Consider the following 16,464-nt stretch of genomic DNA (forward strand, 5'->3'; position numbering starts at 1 on the left):
CAGTGCCCGGCCCACGGGAGATGCTTAGAAAGCACCCCTTTCTCCCCCCCCCCAGAACCTCTTGAGAAGGGTTATCTTCGGGGAAATACTTCCCTTCGCCTGCACAGGGACTATTCAGGGACTAGCCGCCTCCCTCCCCCACCTGGACTGCTTTGCTGTCCAGGAGCTGGTGCTCAGGTCGCCTCTGGGGAAACAGCTCTGAGGGCCCGGAGCCCCGGCCCCTTGCCTGTGGATGGTGGAGGTATTCCTCGTGTCAAAGCTGGAAGAGCCGATTCTCTCCAGAAACGCCTGGGCCAGGGCCGGCGTGATGTCATACACGGTGTCCAGCTGCTTGGTGGCATTGTCATAGCTGATAAAGAGCCCCATCTGGTGGACAAGGACAGATCAGTGAGGAGGACTCGAATGCACCTGTGCCTCCCCACCCCGGGGTCTGGGCTGTGTGTGCCCCCGGGGTCTGGGCTGTGTGTGCCCCTGGGGTCTGGGCTGTGTGTGCCCCCAGGGTCTGGGCTGTGTGTGCCCCCGGGGTCTGGGCTGTGTGTGCCCCCGGGGTCTGGGCTGTGTGTGCCCCTGCTGTCTGGGCTGTGTGTGCCTCCGGGGTCTGGGCTGTGTGTGCCCCCGCGGTCTGGGCTGTGTGTGCCCCCGCGGTCTGGGCTGTGTGTGCCCCCGGGGCCTGGGCTGTGTGTGCCCCTGGTGTCTGGGCTGTGTGTGCCCCCGCGGTCTGGGCTGTGTGTGCCCCCACTGTCTGGGCTGTGTGTGCCCCCGCGGTCTGGGCTGTGTGTGCCCCTGGGGTCTGGGCTGTGTGTGTCCCCGGGGTCTGGGCTGTGTGTGCCCCTGGGGTCTGGGCTGTGTGTGCCCCCGGGGTCTGGGCTGTGTATGCCCCCCTGGGGTCTGGGCTGTGTGTGCCCCTGCTGTCTGGGCTGTGTGCGCCCCTGCTGTCTGGGCTGTGTGCGCCCCTGCTGTCTGGGCTGTGTGCGCCCTCGCGGTCTGGGCTGTGTGTGCCCCCGGGGTCTGGGCTGTGTGTGCCCCCGGGGTCTGGGCTGTGTGTGCCCCTGCTGTCTGGGCTGTGTGTGCCCCTGCTGTCTGGGCTGTGTGTGCCCCTGCTGTCTGGGCTGTGTGTGCCTCCGGGGTCTGGGCTGTGTGTGCCCCCGGGGTCTGGGCTGTGTGTGCCTCCGGGGTCTGGGCTGTGTGTGCCCCTGCTGTCTGGGCTGTGTGTGCCCCTGCTGTCTGGGCTGTGTGTGCCTCCGGGGTCTGGGCTGTGTGTGCCCCTGCTGTCTGGGCTGTGTGTGCCCCCGGGGTCTGGGCTGTGTGTGCCCCTGCTGTCTGGGCTGTGTGTGCCCCCAGGGTCTGGGCTGTGTGTGCCCCCGGGGTCTGGGCTGTGTGTGCCCCCGGGGTCTGGGCTGTGTGTGCCCCCACTGTCTGGGCTGTGTGTGCCCCCGCGGTCTGGGCTGTGTGTGCCCCCACGGTCTGAGCTGTGTGTGCCCCTGCTGTCTGGGCTGTGTGTGCCCCCGCTGTCTGGGCTGTGTGCGCCCCTGCTGTCTGGGCTGTGTGTGCCCCTGCTGTCTGGGCTGTGTGTGCCCCCCCGGGGTCTGGGCTGTGTGTGCCCCTGCTGTCTGGGCTGTGTGTGCCCCCGGGGTCTGGGCTGTGTGTGCCTCCGGGGTCTGGGCTGTGTGTGCCCCTGCTGTCTGGGCTGTGTGTGCCCCCGGGGTCTGGGCTGTGTGTGCCCCTGCTGTCTGGGCTGTGTGTGCCCCCAGGGTCTGGGCTGTGTGTGCCCCCGGGGTCTGGGCTGTGTGTGCCCCCGGGGTCTGGGCTGTGTGTGCCTCCGGGGTCTGGGCTGTGTGTGCCCCCACTGTCTGGGCTGTGTGTGCCCCCGCGGTCTGGGCTGTGTGTGCCCCCGCGGTCTGGGCTGTGTGTGCCCCCGCTGTCTGGGCTGTGTGTGCCCCTGCTGTCTGGGCTGTGTGTGCCCCTGCTGTCTGGGCTGTGTGTGCCCCTGCTGTCTGGGCTGTGTGTGCCCCCGCAGTCTGGGCTGTGTGTGCCCCCACGGTCTGGGCTGTGTGTGCCCCTGCTGTCTGGGCTGTGTGTGCCCCTGCTGTCTGGGCTGTGTGTGCCCCCGGGGTCTGGGCTGTGTGTGCCCCTGCTGTCTGGGCTGTGTGTGCCCCTGCTGTCTGGGCTGTGTGTGCCCCCCCGGGGTCTGGGCTGTGTGTGCCCCTGCTGTCTGGGCTGTGTGTGCCCCTGGGGTCTGGGCTGTGTGTGCCCTTGAGGTCTGGGCTGTGTGTGCCCCTTCCCAGGAACTCAGATGCACCTGTTCTCCTCGTCATAGGTTTCTTAATGGTCCCATCACCTGCTGCTGCGGTTTCTTCTTCAACCCAACTGTTCTTTAAGAAAGTATTATTTGTGGGAGGGGGCCTGAGCAGGTGGTGGTACAATGGATAGAGCTTTGGCCTGGGATGCTGAGGATCCAGGTTTGAAACCCTGAGGTCTCTTGCTTGAGTGTGGCCTCATCCAGCTTGAGCGTGGGATCATAGACATGACCCCATGGTCGCTGGCTTGAGCCCAAAGGTCGCTGGCTTGAGTCCAAGGTCGCTGGCTTGAGCAAAGGTCACTGGCTTGGCTAAAGACTCCCGGTCAAGGCACATATGAGAAAGCAATCAATAAACAACTAAGGTGCCGCAACAAAGATTTGATGCTTCTCATCTCTCTCCTTCCCTGTCTGTCTGTCCCTCCTTCTCTCTCACACTTAAAAAAAAAAAAAAAAAAAGAGCTCAGCAGATAAAGTGTCAGCACAGCAAGGTCACAGGTTCAATCCCAGGTTAGGGCACATACAAGAAGCAATCAACCAATACACAACTAAATGGAACAACTAAGTGAAATAATGAGTTGAAGCTTCTTTCTCTTTCTTCCTTCCTCTCTCTCTCTCTCTTTCTCTCTCTCTCTCAAATTAATGAGAAAAAAAATGTTTTCTATAAACAAAAGGAAGTATTTTCTGCTTTGGGGAATCAGGCCATTTTTGTTTGTTTGTTTGTTTTTTTCCATAGATGAGTGCATTTACAAATGGCCCTCAGGCAACAGAAAAAGAGTGTGTGTTCTCTTTGTAAGATTAAAAAGTGAACAACAGCAGCAAGAATCTGAGTAGTCCGTTAGTATCTATCCTTCCGTTCTTGTTCGCTCTTTGCCTGCGTCCAAGGGCGTGGCTTTGACAGCGCCTAGATTCTGAGGCACAGTGACTCTGTGCTTACAGGACTTACAAAGGTGCCTGCTAGACTGCTTTGTCCCTCTAAAAAATGCCCTCCGGTGCTGGTCCTGGGGTCTCACCTCCCTTCTCTACACTTTTAGATAAAGAAGAAAAGTTGCAGAAGGCCTCCTGACCCTTGGAATGCCCCACCGTGCCAGCCTCCTCAGAATTTAGCCTCCAACTGCTTCCCGAAACTCACGCAGGACCGGGAGGGCGCACCAAAGGTTCGGTGCATTTTACGACTGAAGGTTACAACAACGTGGATCCCGGCCTCCTAGGTAAGAAAGAGGAGCTCGGGGCTGCCTCTGATTTCACAGTAACCAGACACGGTGGGGTCCGCGTGCCTTTGAACAAGCCTGCCACCTGGTGCACAATCATCTCTCTCGCTGGCCAGGGTGCCCGCGGGATTTCCGCCACCCCTGGGTCCACACCAGGAGAGACACAGGCTGACCGTGAGTTAAGGGGACCTTAGAACAGGAAGTTAACATGCGAGCGTTACTCCGGCTGACGCAGCGATCCAGAGAGGTAGCTATGAATAGCCCTCGCTATTAATCCATGCTGCTTTTGACTTGGGTTCACGCTTCCAAGAGCTGGACACTCGCTAGCTACGGTCCTTGGCCTTTTCTTGAGGACAAAGGTGCCCTCGGAAGTGACGTTTGGCTCACAGCCCACCCCTCTCTATCGTGCCTGTTCACAGCCGAGCTATCTTGGATTGTCCACGATTCTTTTTTCCTGGCTTTGAGTCCTCCTCCACCAGAACTCAACCCGATGACCGACAGCGTGAGCTCTGGTTCCAAGGGTTTCCTTCAGAACCCCAGATATGCCGGGCTGAAGTCGGTGTCCAGTTCCCGGGGCGCCTCGACTGGCGGGCGGGACAGGAGGGGCGTGGACTATATCCCTCCTCCCCAGACGCGTGAGTGAGGGGAGCGTGAGGTAAGTCCTCTCCCCGACTTACTTCGATGGGACTAATCTTCATAATTTCTTCCAGTGACAGGTGAACCATATATCTGCCCAAAATCCATAAGTTCTCTGCGCTGACCCACGAAACAGAGTCATCTGCAAGAAAAGAAATCAGTGGATAGAACAAGTCAATAAATTACCAAAAAGCCTTCGCCCTGGGAGTGTGAGAGTCCAAAGCGTCTATCGTGGAGGCTGGGGCTTCCTTCTCGCATTCAGGAATAATGAGCCTTCCCAGACGGCCTCCTCGCCACACGGGAATCCCAGAGGTCCCACAACCTGGGGCTTTGTTACTCCACCATGTGGCCCCCCCCGGACCAGCAGGACAGGCCCCGCCCGGGAGCTTGTTAGAAAAGCACACGTGATTTGTGAAGTCTTAAGACCACAAAATAGGAGTTTTATTTTCAGCTCGCTTAGTTACTAAACCGTCCGGCATCTTCAAATACGTCTGATTTCCTTGCATTCCTAACAGCAACCATCATTGCCTTCCTTACTGAGTGAGATCCCCACGTTACTACCCGCTGGAGCCAAACCTAACGACGCGGACACGCCTCCGAGGTTCGCCAAACCCTTGCTCGCCGGGGGTCCTTCTCGCGAGCGAACACGCCTTTCACCGAACTGACCCCTCTGCTCCCAAATCCCAAATCCGGACTGAGCTCAAACAGCTCCTCCTCCTCAAAGCCTCTCCTGGTCCCTGCGGGACTCCCAGAGGATGCTCACTCTAGTCCAAGCATTTGAAATTCCCCGTCAGCATCAGCGGGAGGACAATGAGACTGGAGGGACCGTCATGTCGAGATGCACTGCTGATGGGACTGCAGATGGGTGCAGCCACCGTGGAAGAGAAGCATCAACTCTTCATTGTGGCATCTTAGTTGTTCATTGACTGCTTTCTCATATGTCTCTTTTTTTTTTTTAACATTTTATTTTTAATTTTTTTAATTTTTATTTTTTTTATTTATTTTTAGAGAGGAGAGAGACAGAGGAGAGAGAGACAGAGAGAGAGAAGGGGGGAGGAGCTGGAAGCATCAACTCCCATATGTGCCTTGACCAGGCAAGCCCAGGGTTTCGAACCGGCGACCTCAGCATTTCCAGGTCGACGCTTTATCCACTGCGCCACCACAGGTCAGGCTCATATGTCTCTTGATGGGGGGGGGGGGAGACTACAGAAGATCAAGTGACCCCTTCCTCAAGCCAGTGACCTTTGGGCTCGAGCCAGCAACCATGGGGTCATGTCTACGACCCCGCGCTCAAGCCGGCAACCTCGGGGTCTCGAACCTGGGTCCTTCACGTCCCAGTCCGACGCTCCATCCACTGCGCCACCATCTGGTCAGGCTCATTTAGTTTAGTTTAATCAAGAAACGTCCCACAGGGCTTTTAGAAGGGAGGTGTGTCTCTAACTAAATTACGTCAGGAAGGACTTCGGGGAGGGAGAGGTCTAGGTGGCTTTCTAGGTCTGCATTCTGTGGGGTTCAGATTTCTGGAGTCGTAGCGATGCATCAGGCAGAGGGAATTTGGGATGCACTGGAGATGCTGATTAGTTTGCCCTTGAGTGCTCATTACATACAAATCCCAGAGCTTCACTCCAGGACAAGGAGTGACCAGCACCCTCCACACCCCAACCTCTCCGTCCTCCTGCTCACCACAGACATGCCCACCCCGTGCTTTCCCCTCCCTCCGCCTGGACGCCCTCCCCCCAGAGCCCGGCACGACTGTTTCGACCTCCCGTACTGGTGTCCGCTGAAACGTCGGGTCCTCTCCGACCCCTCAGCCCAGGGGCTGGCAAACTACACACAGCCCAGGGGCTGGCAAACTACACACAGCCCAGGGGCTGGCAAACTACACACAGCCCACGGGCTGGCAAACTTACACACAGCCCAGGGGCTGGCAAACTACACACAGCCCAGGGGCTGGCAAACTACACACAGCCCAGGGGCTGGCAAACTACACACAGCCCACGGGCCGGCTTCCGTACGGCCGGCAGGCTTGGCCTTCACAGTGAGCAGTGGGTGAAAGGAAAGCCAAAAGAAAAAGAATATTTTGCGGCACGTGGAAAGTATATGAAATTCAAATTTCAGAATCCATAAGTAAGGTTTCATCGGGACATGGCCACGCCTGCCTGTCCATTGTCTCTGTTTGCTTTCTCTGTAACATCTGAGTTGAATAGTTAGTTAGAGAGCACAGGTCCACAAAGTCTGAAATATTTACTCTGTCACTTTGTAAAAAGAAATGTGTGCTAAGTCCTGTCTCTCCATCTCTCTCTCTCCCTCTCTCACTTCTCCTTTCATTCCCTCTCCCTCTCTCTCCTTCTCTCTCTCCTCTTTCTTCCTTTTTCCCTCCCTCTCTCTCTCTCTCTCTCCTTCTCCCTCTTTCTCTTCCTCTCTTTCTTCCTCCTTCTCTTCACCACCCCCTACAACAGAACACACACTGTCTTAAGTCCTTCTGCAGTCCCAGCAGCTGACGGACAGCAGGCTTTTAAAAAATGTTTTAGTCGGCCTAGCGTGCGGAGGACCCGGGTTCGATTCCCGGCCAGGGCACACAGGAGAAGCGCCCATTTGCTTCTCCACCCCTCCGCCGCGCCTTCCTCTCTGTCTCTCTCTTCCCCTCCCACAGCCAAGGCTCCACTGGAGCAAAGATGGCCTGGGCGCTGGGGATGGCTCCTTTGCCTCTGCCCCAGGCGCTAGAGTGGCTCTGGTCGCAACATGGCGACGCCCAGGATGGGCAGAGCATCGCCCCCTGGTGGGCGTGCCGGGTGGATCCCGGTCGGGCGCATGCGGGAGTCTGTCTGACTGTCTCTCCCTGTTTCCAGCTTCAGAAAAATGCAAAAAAAAAAAAAAAAGTTTTAAAAGTGTATTCTATTTATGTTACTGACATTGAACAAGTTAAAGCGATCTTTAAAAAAAAATGTTTTATTACTAATCTACATAAGCCATTCTTTTTCTATAGTTCTCTTTTTTTCAATTGTGGTAAAACAAAACATAAATTTACCATTACGTGCCTTGGCCGGTTGGCTCAGTGGTAGAGCATCAGCCAGTGTGTAGATGTCCTGGGTTCAATTCCTGGTCAGGACACAGAGGAAAAGCGCCCATCTACTTCTCCACCCTTCTCTCTCTCTCTCTTTCTCTTTCTTTTTCTCTCTTCCCCTCCAGCAGCCATGGCTCGAATGGTTAAACAAAAGTTGGCCTCAGGCACTGAGGATGGCTCCATGGCCTCTGCCTCAGGCGCTAAGAAGAGCTTGGTTGCTGAGCAATGGAGCTACAACCCAGATGGGCAGAGCATCACCCTCTAGAGGGCTTGCCTGGTGGATCCCAGTCAGGGTGCATGCGGGAGTCTGTCTCTGCCTCCCCACCTCTCACTTAATATATAAAAAAATATATTACCATTCTGTTAGGTGTATTTTAAGTGAATTAGCAGCTTGACTGAGACCGTGACTCACACACACATTTTAAGTGTGCAGTTCGGGGGCGTTAAGCACATTCACACAGCTTTGCAGACATCCCACCACCCATCGTCAGAACGCTTTTCCATCTTGCAAAACTGAAACTCTACTCCTTAGACCCCAGCCCCCCCCACACACGCCCTCTCCCAGCCCTGACAACCATCATTCTACTTTGTCCCTATGAATCTGACTCTCTGTCCTCCCCTCCAGGGACACAGTCAGGTTTTCATCAACACCTGCCAAATAAATGAACCCTGACCTGTTCCTGCTTTGGTTGCCAGGCAGCTGAGCGCTAAATTTCTGCACTTAATTTCCTAGATTCTCTTTTTAAAAAATCATATCGTGCCCCTTGAACACAGGTGTGTTATACAGATTTTGAACCTGCGACCTTCTTCGAAAGGCTCTCAACCAATCTAGGAGGCTGGCAGCATCTACACACACCCCCACCAGGAAACCGGACCACGCCGTCGACCGGAGGGGTACGAGGGCGTCCTCAGCGCAGACTCCCACACCTGAAACGTGCACGGGGCGGGGGGCACGTGTTTCACGCCACAGGACACACCAAAACCCCTTCTGGAAGTCGGGGGAGGGGCAGGGGAAAATCCCAGGTGACCCTGAAATCCAATCCCCGTCCGCAGAGAGGAAGCACCCCTTTCTCAAGGAGGGGCGCCCCCTAACACGTGCCGGCGCCTCAGGGGTGGGCTCACCGGTGGCGTTGGAGGGAGTCTGCAGAACCGCCCTCATCCAGGAGTAGAGAGCTCTCTGGGAGTGAGCTGAGGTTCGGTCGTAGAGGTCTTTGAACACCGCAGACCTAAAGGACACAAACGTGGGTGGTCACAGAAGGAACAGACAGGTGCAGGGCTGCCCCGAGGTGGGTCGAAGCAGCTAACGTAACCCCAAGCTCTCTTGTGTTTAAGAAGAAAAAAAAAAAGGAAAAAGGAAACAGCAGTAGAGCATTGGCCCGGCGTGCAGGAGTCCTGGGTTCGATTCCCGGCCAGGGCACACAGGAGAGGCGCCCATCTGCTTCTCCACCCCTCCCCCTCTCCTTCCTCTCTGTCTCTCTCTTCCCCTCCCGCAGCCAAGGCTCCATTGGAGCAAAGTTGGCCCGGGCGCTGGGGATGGCTCCTTAGCCTCTGCCTCAGGCGCTAGAGTGGCTCTGGTTGCAACAGAGCGACACCCCAGATGGGCAGAGCATCGCCCCCTGGTGAGCATGCCGGGTGGATCCCGGTCGGGCACATGCGGGAGTCTGTCTCTCTACCTTCCCGCTTCTCACTTCAGAAAAATACAAAAAATAATAAAAAATAAAAAACCTCTTTCTGCTCTCACAATAGATGGAGCTCTCCCCATCTCTTCTCTGACCCTCCATGAAATGCCTGCCCAAGACTGGTCTCCACTTCCTCACCTCACGGTCACAGTCGTTTTGCCGGGGTTGTTACCAGCCTGGTTGAGATTAGGGTTCCCACACACAGTCCCCCCGGGGAAAGTGCAAACCCGCCCACGGTCTTCAGTGCCTCCACAGAGCTGTACGGCCAGCACCACAGTCGATTCTAGAGCATGTTAGGGACCTTCGAAAGAAACCCTGGGCCCTGCGGCTAGTGCCCCTCACCCTCGGGTCACCCCCACGCCTGCGAACCACACGTCTGCTCTCTGTCTCCGGGCAGATTTGCTTCTTCTGGACATTTCAGGTCAATGGAGTCAGACGACGAGTTACCTCTGTGCCTGGCTTCTTCCACTGCGCGTGATGTTTCCCAGGTTCATGGACGCTGTAGCGTGACCCCCTCCGCTGACAGACGCGAGAGTGGCTTCTGCCTTGGGGTCTATTCTGAATAACGCCGCTGTCAACATTCAGGTACAAATTTTTTCCGTGGACACGTGTTCCTATCTCTGGGGTCCGTGCCCAGCGGGGGACTTGCTGGGTCATGCGGCAACTCTGCCGTTAGCCCCTTTGAGAGACTTCCAGATTTTCCCAAAGGAGCGGCTCCATTTAGCATTCTCACCACAGTGTGTGAAGGTCCCGGCTCCCCGTCCTCACCAGCACTTGCTGGTGCCTGGCGTTTTGCTGACAGACACCTTGCTGGGTGTGAAGTGTGCAGGTCACTTTTTTTTTTTTTTTTTAGCAAGAGAGACAGAGAGAGGGACAGATAGGGACAGACAGGAAGGGAGAGAGATGAGAAGTATCAATTCTTCATTGCAGCTCCTTAGTTGTTCATTGATCGCTTTCTCATATGTGCCTTGACCAGTGGGGGCTCCAGCTGAGCCAGTGACCCCTTGCTCAAGCCAGCGACCTTTGAGCTCAAGCCAGTGACCGTGGGGTCACGTCTATGATCTTACGCTCACACCAGCGACCTCGGGGTTTTGAACCTGGGTCCTCTGCATCCCAGGCCGATGCTCTATCCACTACGCCACCGCCTGGTCAGGTTTGCAGGTCCCTTTTAAGCCACCAACATCTGGTTTCCTCACCACCATTCCATTCTTCGTGCCCCAAGTCACCAGTGACCTCCTTGCTGCCGTATCCAGGGGGCCCACGGGGTCCAAATATGAGCTGAGCCTTCTTCACGGCATTGGGCGCCGATCACTGCTGCGGCTCCTCCTGCAAAGAGCTGAGTCTCCTGGCCTTGCCAGGTCTTCCTCCACGCCCCCCACCACCACCAGTGGCCCGTCCACCAGCCTTCTCTAAGCTTAAACGCTGTCCCTGCCATTTCTCCGGGTCGATGGTCCCTTCAGTCCAGCTTCAAACCTTTCTGCATTTTTCTTTTTATTTTGTTTGTTTACTTCTTTTTGTGGGTGGTGGTCGCTCTGTTTTCCCGTACGGAGCGGGTAAAAAGGACAGAACGTGAGGTTTAGTTCTGGGGAAATGGTCAACGTCCTGTAGGGGAGGGCTTGCCCACTGGCAAAAAGGCCAGGGTCGTGGCTCTGTTTTCTAATTACTGTATTTACGTTATGACTACTTTTACTTACGAGGAATAATCCTGATTTCCCATCGACAGTCATGATATCAAGTTTGCTCTTGAAACAAATATTAGGTGAAATGACTGAGTCTCTACGAACAGAACAAAGGAGTAAACACTCCATACCTCCCCGTGTATAAGACGCGCCTTTTCCCCAAAACATTTGGGATCTAAAACCTGGGTGTGTCTTATCCAGTGGTCGCTGGGGGTTTTTTTTTTACTTGCATTTCCCGGTTTTTCGCGCTTGTTTTGGCGCTCGTGGTTGAAGACGGGGACCCGTCCTCCGACACAGAGGAGGACAAGCTCGTGGAAGGGAGTTTCGACAGTGACGAGGAGTGGTACGAACTTTATGATGAAGGAAACTTGAGTTCAATCACTTTATGTAAGACTTTTTTTTTTTTTTCAAGTTTCGGGCCCCCACATGAAGGTGCGTCTCATACACGGGAGCGTCTTACACGCGGGGACACACGGCGTTCAGTGACCCGACCGCGTCTCTATGAACAAACGCAGGCAGTGATCACAGCACCGTGAGCGTCGATCTCGCAGTAACCGTGACGATGGCACCAGGAGGACTGAGACCCCCGGGGGGGGGGGGGCACTGTCTCGACCAAACCATCTCCAGACTCCGCAGCTGGAGGCTCCCGCCCCAGACCTCACCCGTTAACGGGGGGGCTGGCCGCCTTCCCCCCTCCGCCCTGCGTTACCCACCCGCCCCCGGGGGGTCCCCGCGCTCTGAGGGGCCGCGAGAGGGGCCGGGAGGGGCACTCACAGGTTCTTGAAGGCGTCCTCGCGCAGGTCCCGGGGCAGCGTCCCCGTGAGGTCGGGCTGCAGGAGGCTGCCTGGGGACCCCCGCAGCACCTGGCCCAGCACCTGCACGCACTCCAGGGCGCTCAGCACCTGGAAGCACCGCTCCAGGGTGACGCGGACCAGGCTGCGGTTCACGCCCGGGCTCTGCAGGGCCTGTGCGCGGAGCTCGCCCAGGTCCAGGACGACGTCGTCCAGCTGCTAAATGAGGGACAGAAGCAGCAGCTCAGGGGGTGGTCTCGAGAAGAAGGGGTGGGGTCTCCCCATTCGGAAGCCCCTGAAGGGACCCCGCTCGGCAGCGGCGAGGAAGAGGAGGACCGCCGTGGACCACGCTGCTGTGGCCGCCCCTGCTGCCCGCAGAGCCGGCCAAGGCCCCCGCGGCTTCACCACGCCACACGTTTTCTCTCCCTGAGGGGCAGCAGCGGCCTCCGCTCCCCACCCCCTCCGCCTGGACCTGGTCGGCAAACCGTGGCTCTTTGGCCCCTTGAGTGCGGCTCATCCACAAAATACCACGTGCGGGTGCTACCTTGATAAGGAATGTACCTGCCTATATATAGTTAAGTTTAAAAAATTTGGCTCTCACCCTGGCCGGTTGGCTCAGTGGTAGAGCGTTGGCCTAGCGTGCGGAGGACCCGGGTTCGATTCCCGGCCAGGGCACACAGGAGGGGCACCCATTTGCTTCTCCACCCCCCCCTCCTTCCTCTCTGTCTCTCTCTTCCCCTCCCGCAGCCAAGGCTCCATTGGAGCAAAGATGGCCTGGGCGCTGGGGATGGCTCCTTGGCCTCTGCCCCAGGCGCTAGAGTGGCTCTGGTCGCAACATGGCGACGCCCAGGAGGGGCAGAGCATCGCCCCCTGGTGGGCAGAGCGTCGCCCCTGGTGGGCGTGCCGGGTGGATCCGGGTCGGGTACATGTGGGAGTCTGTCTGACTGTCTCTCCCTGTTTCCAGCTTCAGAAAAATGCAAAGAAAAAAAAAAAAATTTGGCTCTCAAAAGAAATTTCAATCGCTGTACTGTTGATATCTGGCTCTGCTGACTAACGAGTTTGCCGACCACTGCCGGCCAGCTCGTCCCTTAGCTCCTCCTCAGCGGTCACAGAGTGGGGGCTGTCCACCCCCTCCGGGGAGACCAATTCTCCCTCCACTGCAGGCTCCCAGACTCTGTGATGCACTGGAGATGTTCTCGGGGCGGTCTTTCCCCCAAGCCGGCGGTGCTCGGCTCTCTGACCGCGCACATCGGCATCCGGGGCAGGGGTCCCCCTGGGCCGCCGTGGAAGCTGACGTAGCTGGTCTGGGGCAGAGTCCTGGCTTCTGATTCTAGCGTGGGGTTGGACCGGGGGGCTGCCAGGACATACGTTTAGTGGGACACCAGCTGCCTAGAAGACACTGAGGAATGACCGTGAAGTGAAGGAAGGAAGGAAGGAAGGAAGGAAGGAAGGAAGGAAGGAAGGAAGGAAAGAAGGAAAAGAAAAGAAGGGAAGGAAGGAAGGAAGGAAGGAAGGAAGGAAGGAAAGAAGGAAGGAAAGAAGGAAGGAAGGAAGGAAGGAAGGAAGGAAGGAAGGAAGGAAGGAAGGAAAGAAGGAAGGAAAGAAGGAAGGAAGGAAGGAAGGAAGGAAGGAAGGAAGGAAGGAAGGAAAGAAGGAAGGAAAGAAGGAAGGAAGGAAGGAAGGAAGGAAGGAAGGAAGGAAGGAAGGAAAGAAGGAAGGAAAGAAGGAAGGAAGGAAGGAAGGAAGGAAGGAAAGAAGGAAGGAAAGAAGGAAAGAAGGAAGGAAGGAAGGAATGAAGGAAGGAAGGAAAGAAGGAAGGAAGGAAGGAAGGAAGGAAGGAAGGAAAGAAGGAAGGAAGGAAAGAAGGAAGGAAAGAAGGAAAGAAGGAAGGAAGGAAGGAAGGAAGGAAGGAAAGAAGGAAGGAAAGAAGGAAGGAAGGAAAGAAGGAAGGAAGGAAGGAAGGAAAGAAGGAAGGAAGGAAGGAAGGAAAGAAGGAAGGAAAGAAGGAAGGAAGGAAGGAAGGAAGGAAGGAAAGAAGGAAGGAAAGAAGGAAGGAAGGAAGGAAGGAAGGAAGGAAGGAAGGAAGGAAGGAAAGAAGGAAGGAAGGAAGGAAGGAAGGAAGGAAGGAAAGAAGGAAGGAAAGAAGGAAGGAAGGAAGGAAGGAAGGAAGGAAAGAAGGAAAAGAAAAGAAGGGAAGGAAGGAAGGAAGGAAAGAAGGAAGGAAGGAAGGAAGGAAGGAAGGAAGGAAAGAAGGAAGGAAGGAAGGAAGGAAGGAAGGAAGGAAGGAAAGAAGGAAAGAAGGAAGGAAGGAAGGAATGAAGGAAGGAAGGAAAGAAGGAAGGAAGGAAGGAAGGAAGGAAGGAAGGAAGGAAGGAAAGAAGGAAGGAAGGAAGGAAGGAAGGAAGGAAGGAAGGAAGGAAGGAAGGAAAGAAGGAAGGAAGGAAGGAAGGAAGGAAAGAAGGAAGGAAAGAAGGAAGGAAAGAAGGAAGGAAGGAAGGAAGGAAGGAAGGAAGGAAGGAAGGAATGAAGGAAGGAAGGAAAGAAGGAAGGAAGGAAGGAAGGAAGGAAGGAAGGAAGGAAAGAAGGAAGGAAAGAAGGAAGGAAGGAAGGAAGGAAGGAAGGAAGGAAAGAAGGAAGGAAAGAAGGAAGGAAGGAAGGAAGGAAGGAAGGAAGGAAGGAAGGAAGGAAGGAAGGAAGGAAGGAAAGAAGGAAGGAAAGAAGGAAGGAAGGAAGGAAGGAAGGAAGGAAGGAAGGAAGGAAGGAAAGAAGGAAGGAAAGAAGGAAGGAAGGAAGGAAGGAAGGAAGGAAGGAAGGAAAGAAGGAAGGAAGGAAGGAAGGAAGGAAGGAAGGAAGGAAGGAAGATAGGAAGGACGCCTATGAACAACGGGATCCAGTAATGCTGACAGGCTTGAGTCACCACCTGACTGGGCCCTCTGTCCTTCACCCAACACGCCCTCCAAAAACAACAGCCACTATTTATGGACTGAGCACTGACTACACACCAGGCACGGCCCCACGCATGGAGTAAAGACACGTCTTCTCATAAATCCCCAGGACGGTCCTATGGGGTAAGCACCACAGGTTCAAGGGTCAGGAAGTCTTAGATTCAAATCCCAGGCCCTCCACTTATTATCTGTGTATCCTTGAGTAGAGCGAATCACTCATCTTGTTTAAGTCTCTTTCTCCAGCCCTGGCTGGTTGGCTCAGTGGTAAAGCGTCAGCCCAGCATGTGGAAGTCCCAGGTTTGATTCCCGGCCATTGATGGCTCTGGCCACAATGGAGCAACGGCCCAGATGGGCAGAGCATCGCCCCCTGGTGGGCATGCCAGGTGGATCCCGGCCGGGTGCATGCGGGAGTCTGTCTCTCTGCCTCCCCGCTTCTCACTTAATAATAATAATAAAAGAAAGTCTCTGTTTCCTCCTCTTTAATGGGAATAAAAGTCAATGCCTACCTCTTAGATTTTACATTAAGACTTGAACGAGATAATAAATGCAAGGTGCATAGTGAACATCGGGCGAACGTCGCACAAACGTCACCTGCTCAATATCACAGGTGATGAGAAACAAGGGGGAGTAAGCAACCTGCTTCAACGGACACCGCCCTGGACTCTGAAAGACGCGAGTCTCGGTTCCAAACCCAGGCGGCCACCAGCCACTGACTGCAGAGGGCAAAGCAGCGCCGTTGGTGAGCGCCACGCAGGTCACCTTCAGCAGGCGTCTGCAGACAGGGTTTAGGACATCTGCAGACACCGGGGAACACGGCACCCTCGCGCTCGGGGCCGGAGAGCTGACACCCGGCATTTCATTCGGGGGATGAGCTTGGGCACCAGGCCTCCCAGGGGACAGCAGCGCCTTGGACCTGTCATGGTGGAGGGGGGGGGGGCCCGCAGGCATTTCTGTAACACACTGCAGTGCTTGCTCCCGTCTGGAAACCTCCTTTACACTCAACTCTCCCTCGAAATGACAGGCGCTGTTAGACCCGCCACTCAAACTTGTTACGGCACGTGCGAAAGAGACACAGAAATGACTACACTCCAGTCTTGGTTCCCTATATATTTTCTATATATTTCTATGTGTTTTTCTATATATTCCTATATATTTTGATTCATGGCTTTCCATAGAATAGGCCTGTTTTGTAATCATCTGTATTTTTTTTTAATTGAGTGAGAGGCAGATAGGCAGAGAGACAGACTTCCGCATATGTCCGACCGGGGTCCACCCAGAAAGCACACTAGGGGGCGATGCTCTACACATCTGGGACTGCTGCTCCGTTGCTCGGCAACAGAGCTATTTCAGAGCCTGAGTAGGAGGCCATGGAGCCATCCTCAGTGTCCATAGCCAACTTGTTCGAACCATTCAAGCCTTGGTTCGGGAGGGGAAGAGAGAGATAGAGAAGGAGGTGGGGTGGAGAAGCAGATGGGCACCTCTCCTGTGTGCCCTGACCGGGAATCAAACCTGAGACGTCCACATACTGGACCAATGCTCTACCACTGAACCAACTGGCCAGGACTATTTTATAGATTTTAACACACTATTTTGAGGAGGGCTAGATGCCGGAAGGGCTCACAGCGCCTGTCAGGAGGCCCGGTTCCAGCCCAGATTGGCCACTTCCGAGCTGCACAGCCCAAGGCTACCGCCCCACCTCTCCGAGCTCATTCCCTGGCCTGTATATTGAAATGGTAAGATTCTTGTGATCCTTATTTCAGAAGATCCCGAGAGGATTCAGTGGACGTGTGCAGGTTCCATCTTTAGAGCGCTGTTGGCAAGCTAGGGTCCACAGGCCCAATCTGGCCCTCCGCCCGCTTTTGTGAGTAAAGTGTTGCAAGAGCACAGCCACACACCCCTCATCCACCTGCTGTAACAACTGCTTTCTCGCTACGAAGGCAGAATCGAGTAGTTGTGACCGAAACTGTACGACCAGCAGAGCCTAAAATATTGACTACCTGGCCCTTTGCAGAAACAGTCTCCTGACCACTCCCTGAGGACCTGACAAACCACCCCCCATAACCACTCATCACCATCATTTTCACAGACCAACCCCCTCCTTTTTCTTCCCATCACCTTCCTTGACTCTTATTGACCTTGGAATTTTTTTTAAAAAAAAACAAC

General features: G+C 55.3%; 1 protein-coding gene across 1 annotated transcript in view; it reads right to left on the reverse strand.

Moving 5' to 3' along the window:
• The window catches only part of LOC136404361 (otoancorin-like), an 87,242-nt gene that overhangs the window by 62,143 nt on the left and 8,635 nt on the right, over positions 1–16,464 (reverse strand). The window contains exons 7-10 of the mRNA XM_066383678.1: positions 11,340–11,575; positions 8,330–8,433; positions 4,185–4,285; positions 227–366 (exon numbers count right to left, since the gene is read on the reverse strand). Of these exons, the coding sequence (XP_066239775.1) occupies positions 227–366; positions 4,185–4,285; positions 8,330–8,433; positions 11,340–11,575 (581 nt within the window). The remainder of the gene's footprint in view (positions 1–226; positions 367–4,184; positions 4,286–8,329; positions 8,434–11,339; positions 11,576–16,464) is intronic.

The sequence above is a fragment of the Saccopteryx leptura genome, chromosome 4, assembly GCF_036850995.1.
Source record: "Saccopteryx leptura isolate mSacLep1 chromosome 4, mSacLep1_pri_phased_curated, whole genome shotgun sequence".
Classification (NCBI taxonomy): domain Eukaryota; kingdom Metazoa; phylum Chordata; class Mammalia; order Chiroptera; family Emballonuridae; genus Saccopteryx; species Saccopteryx leptura.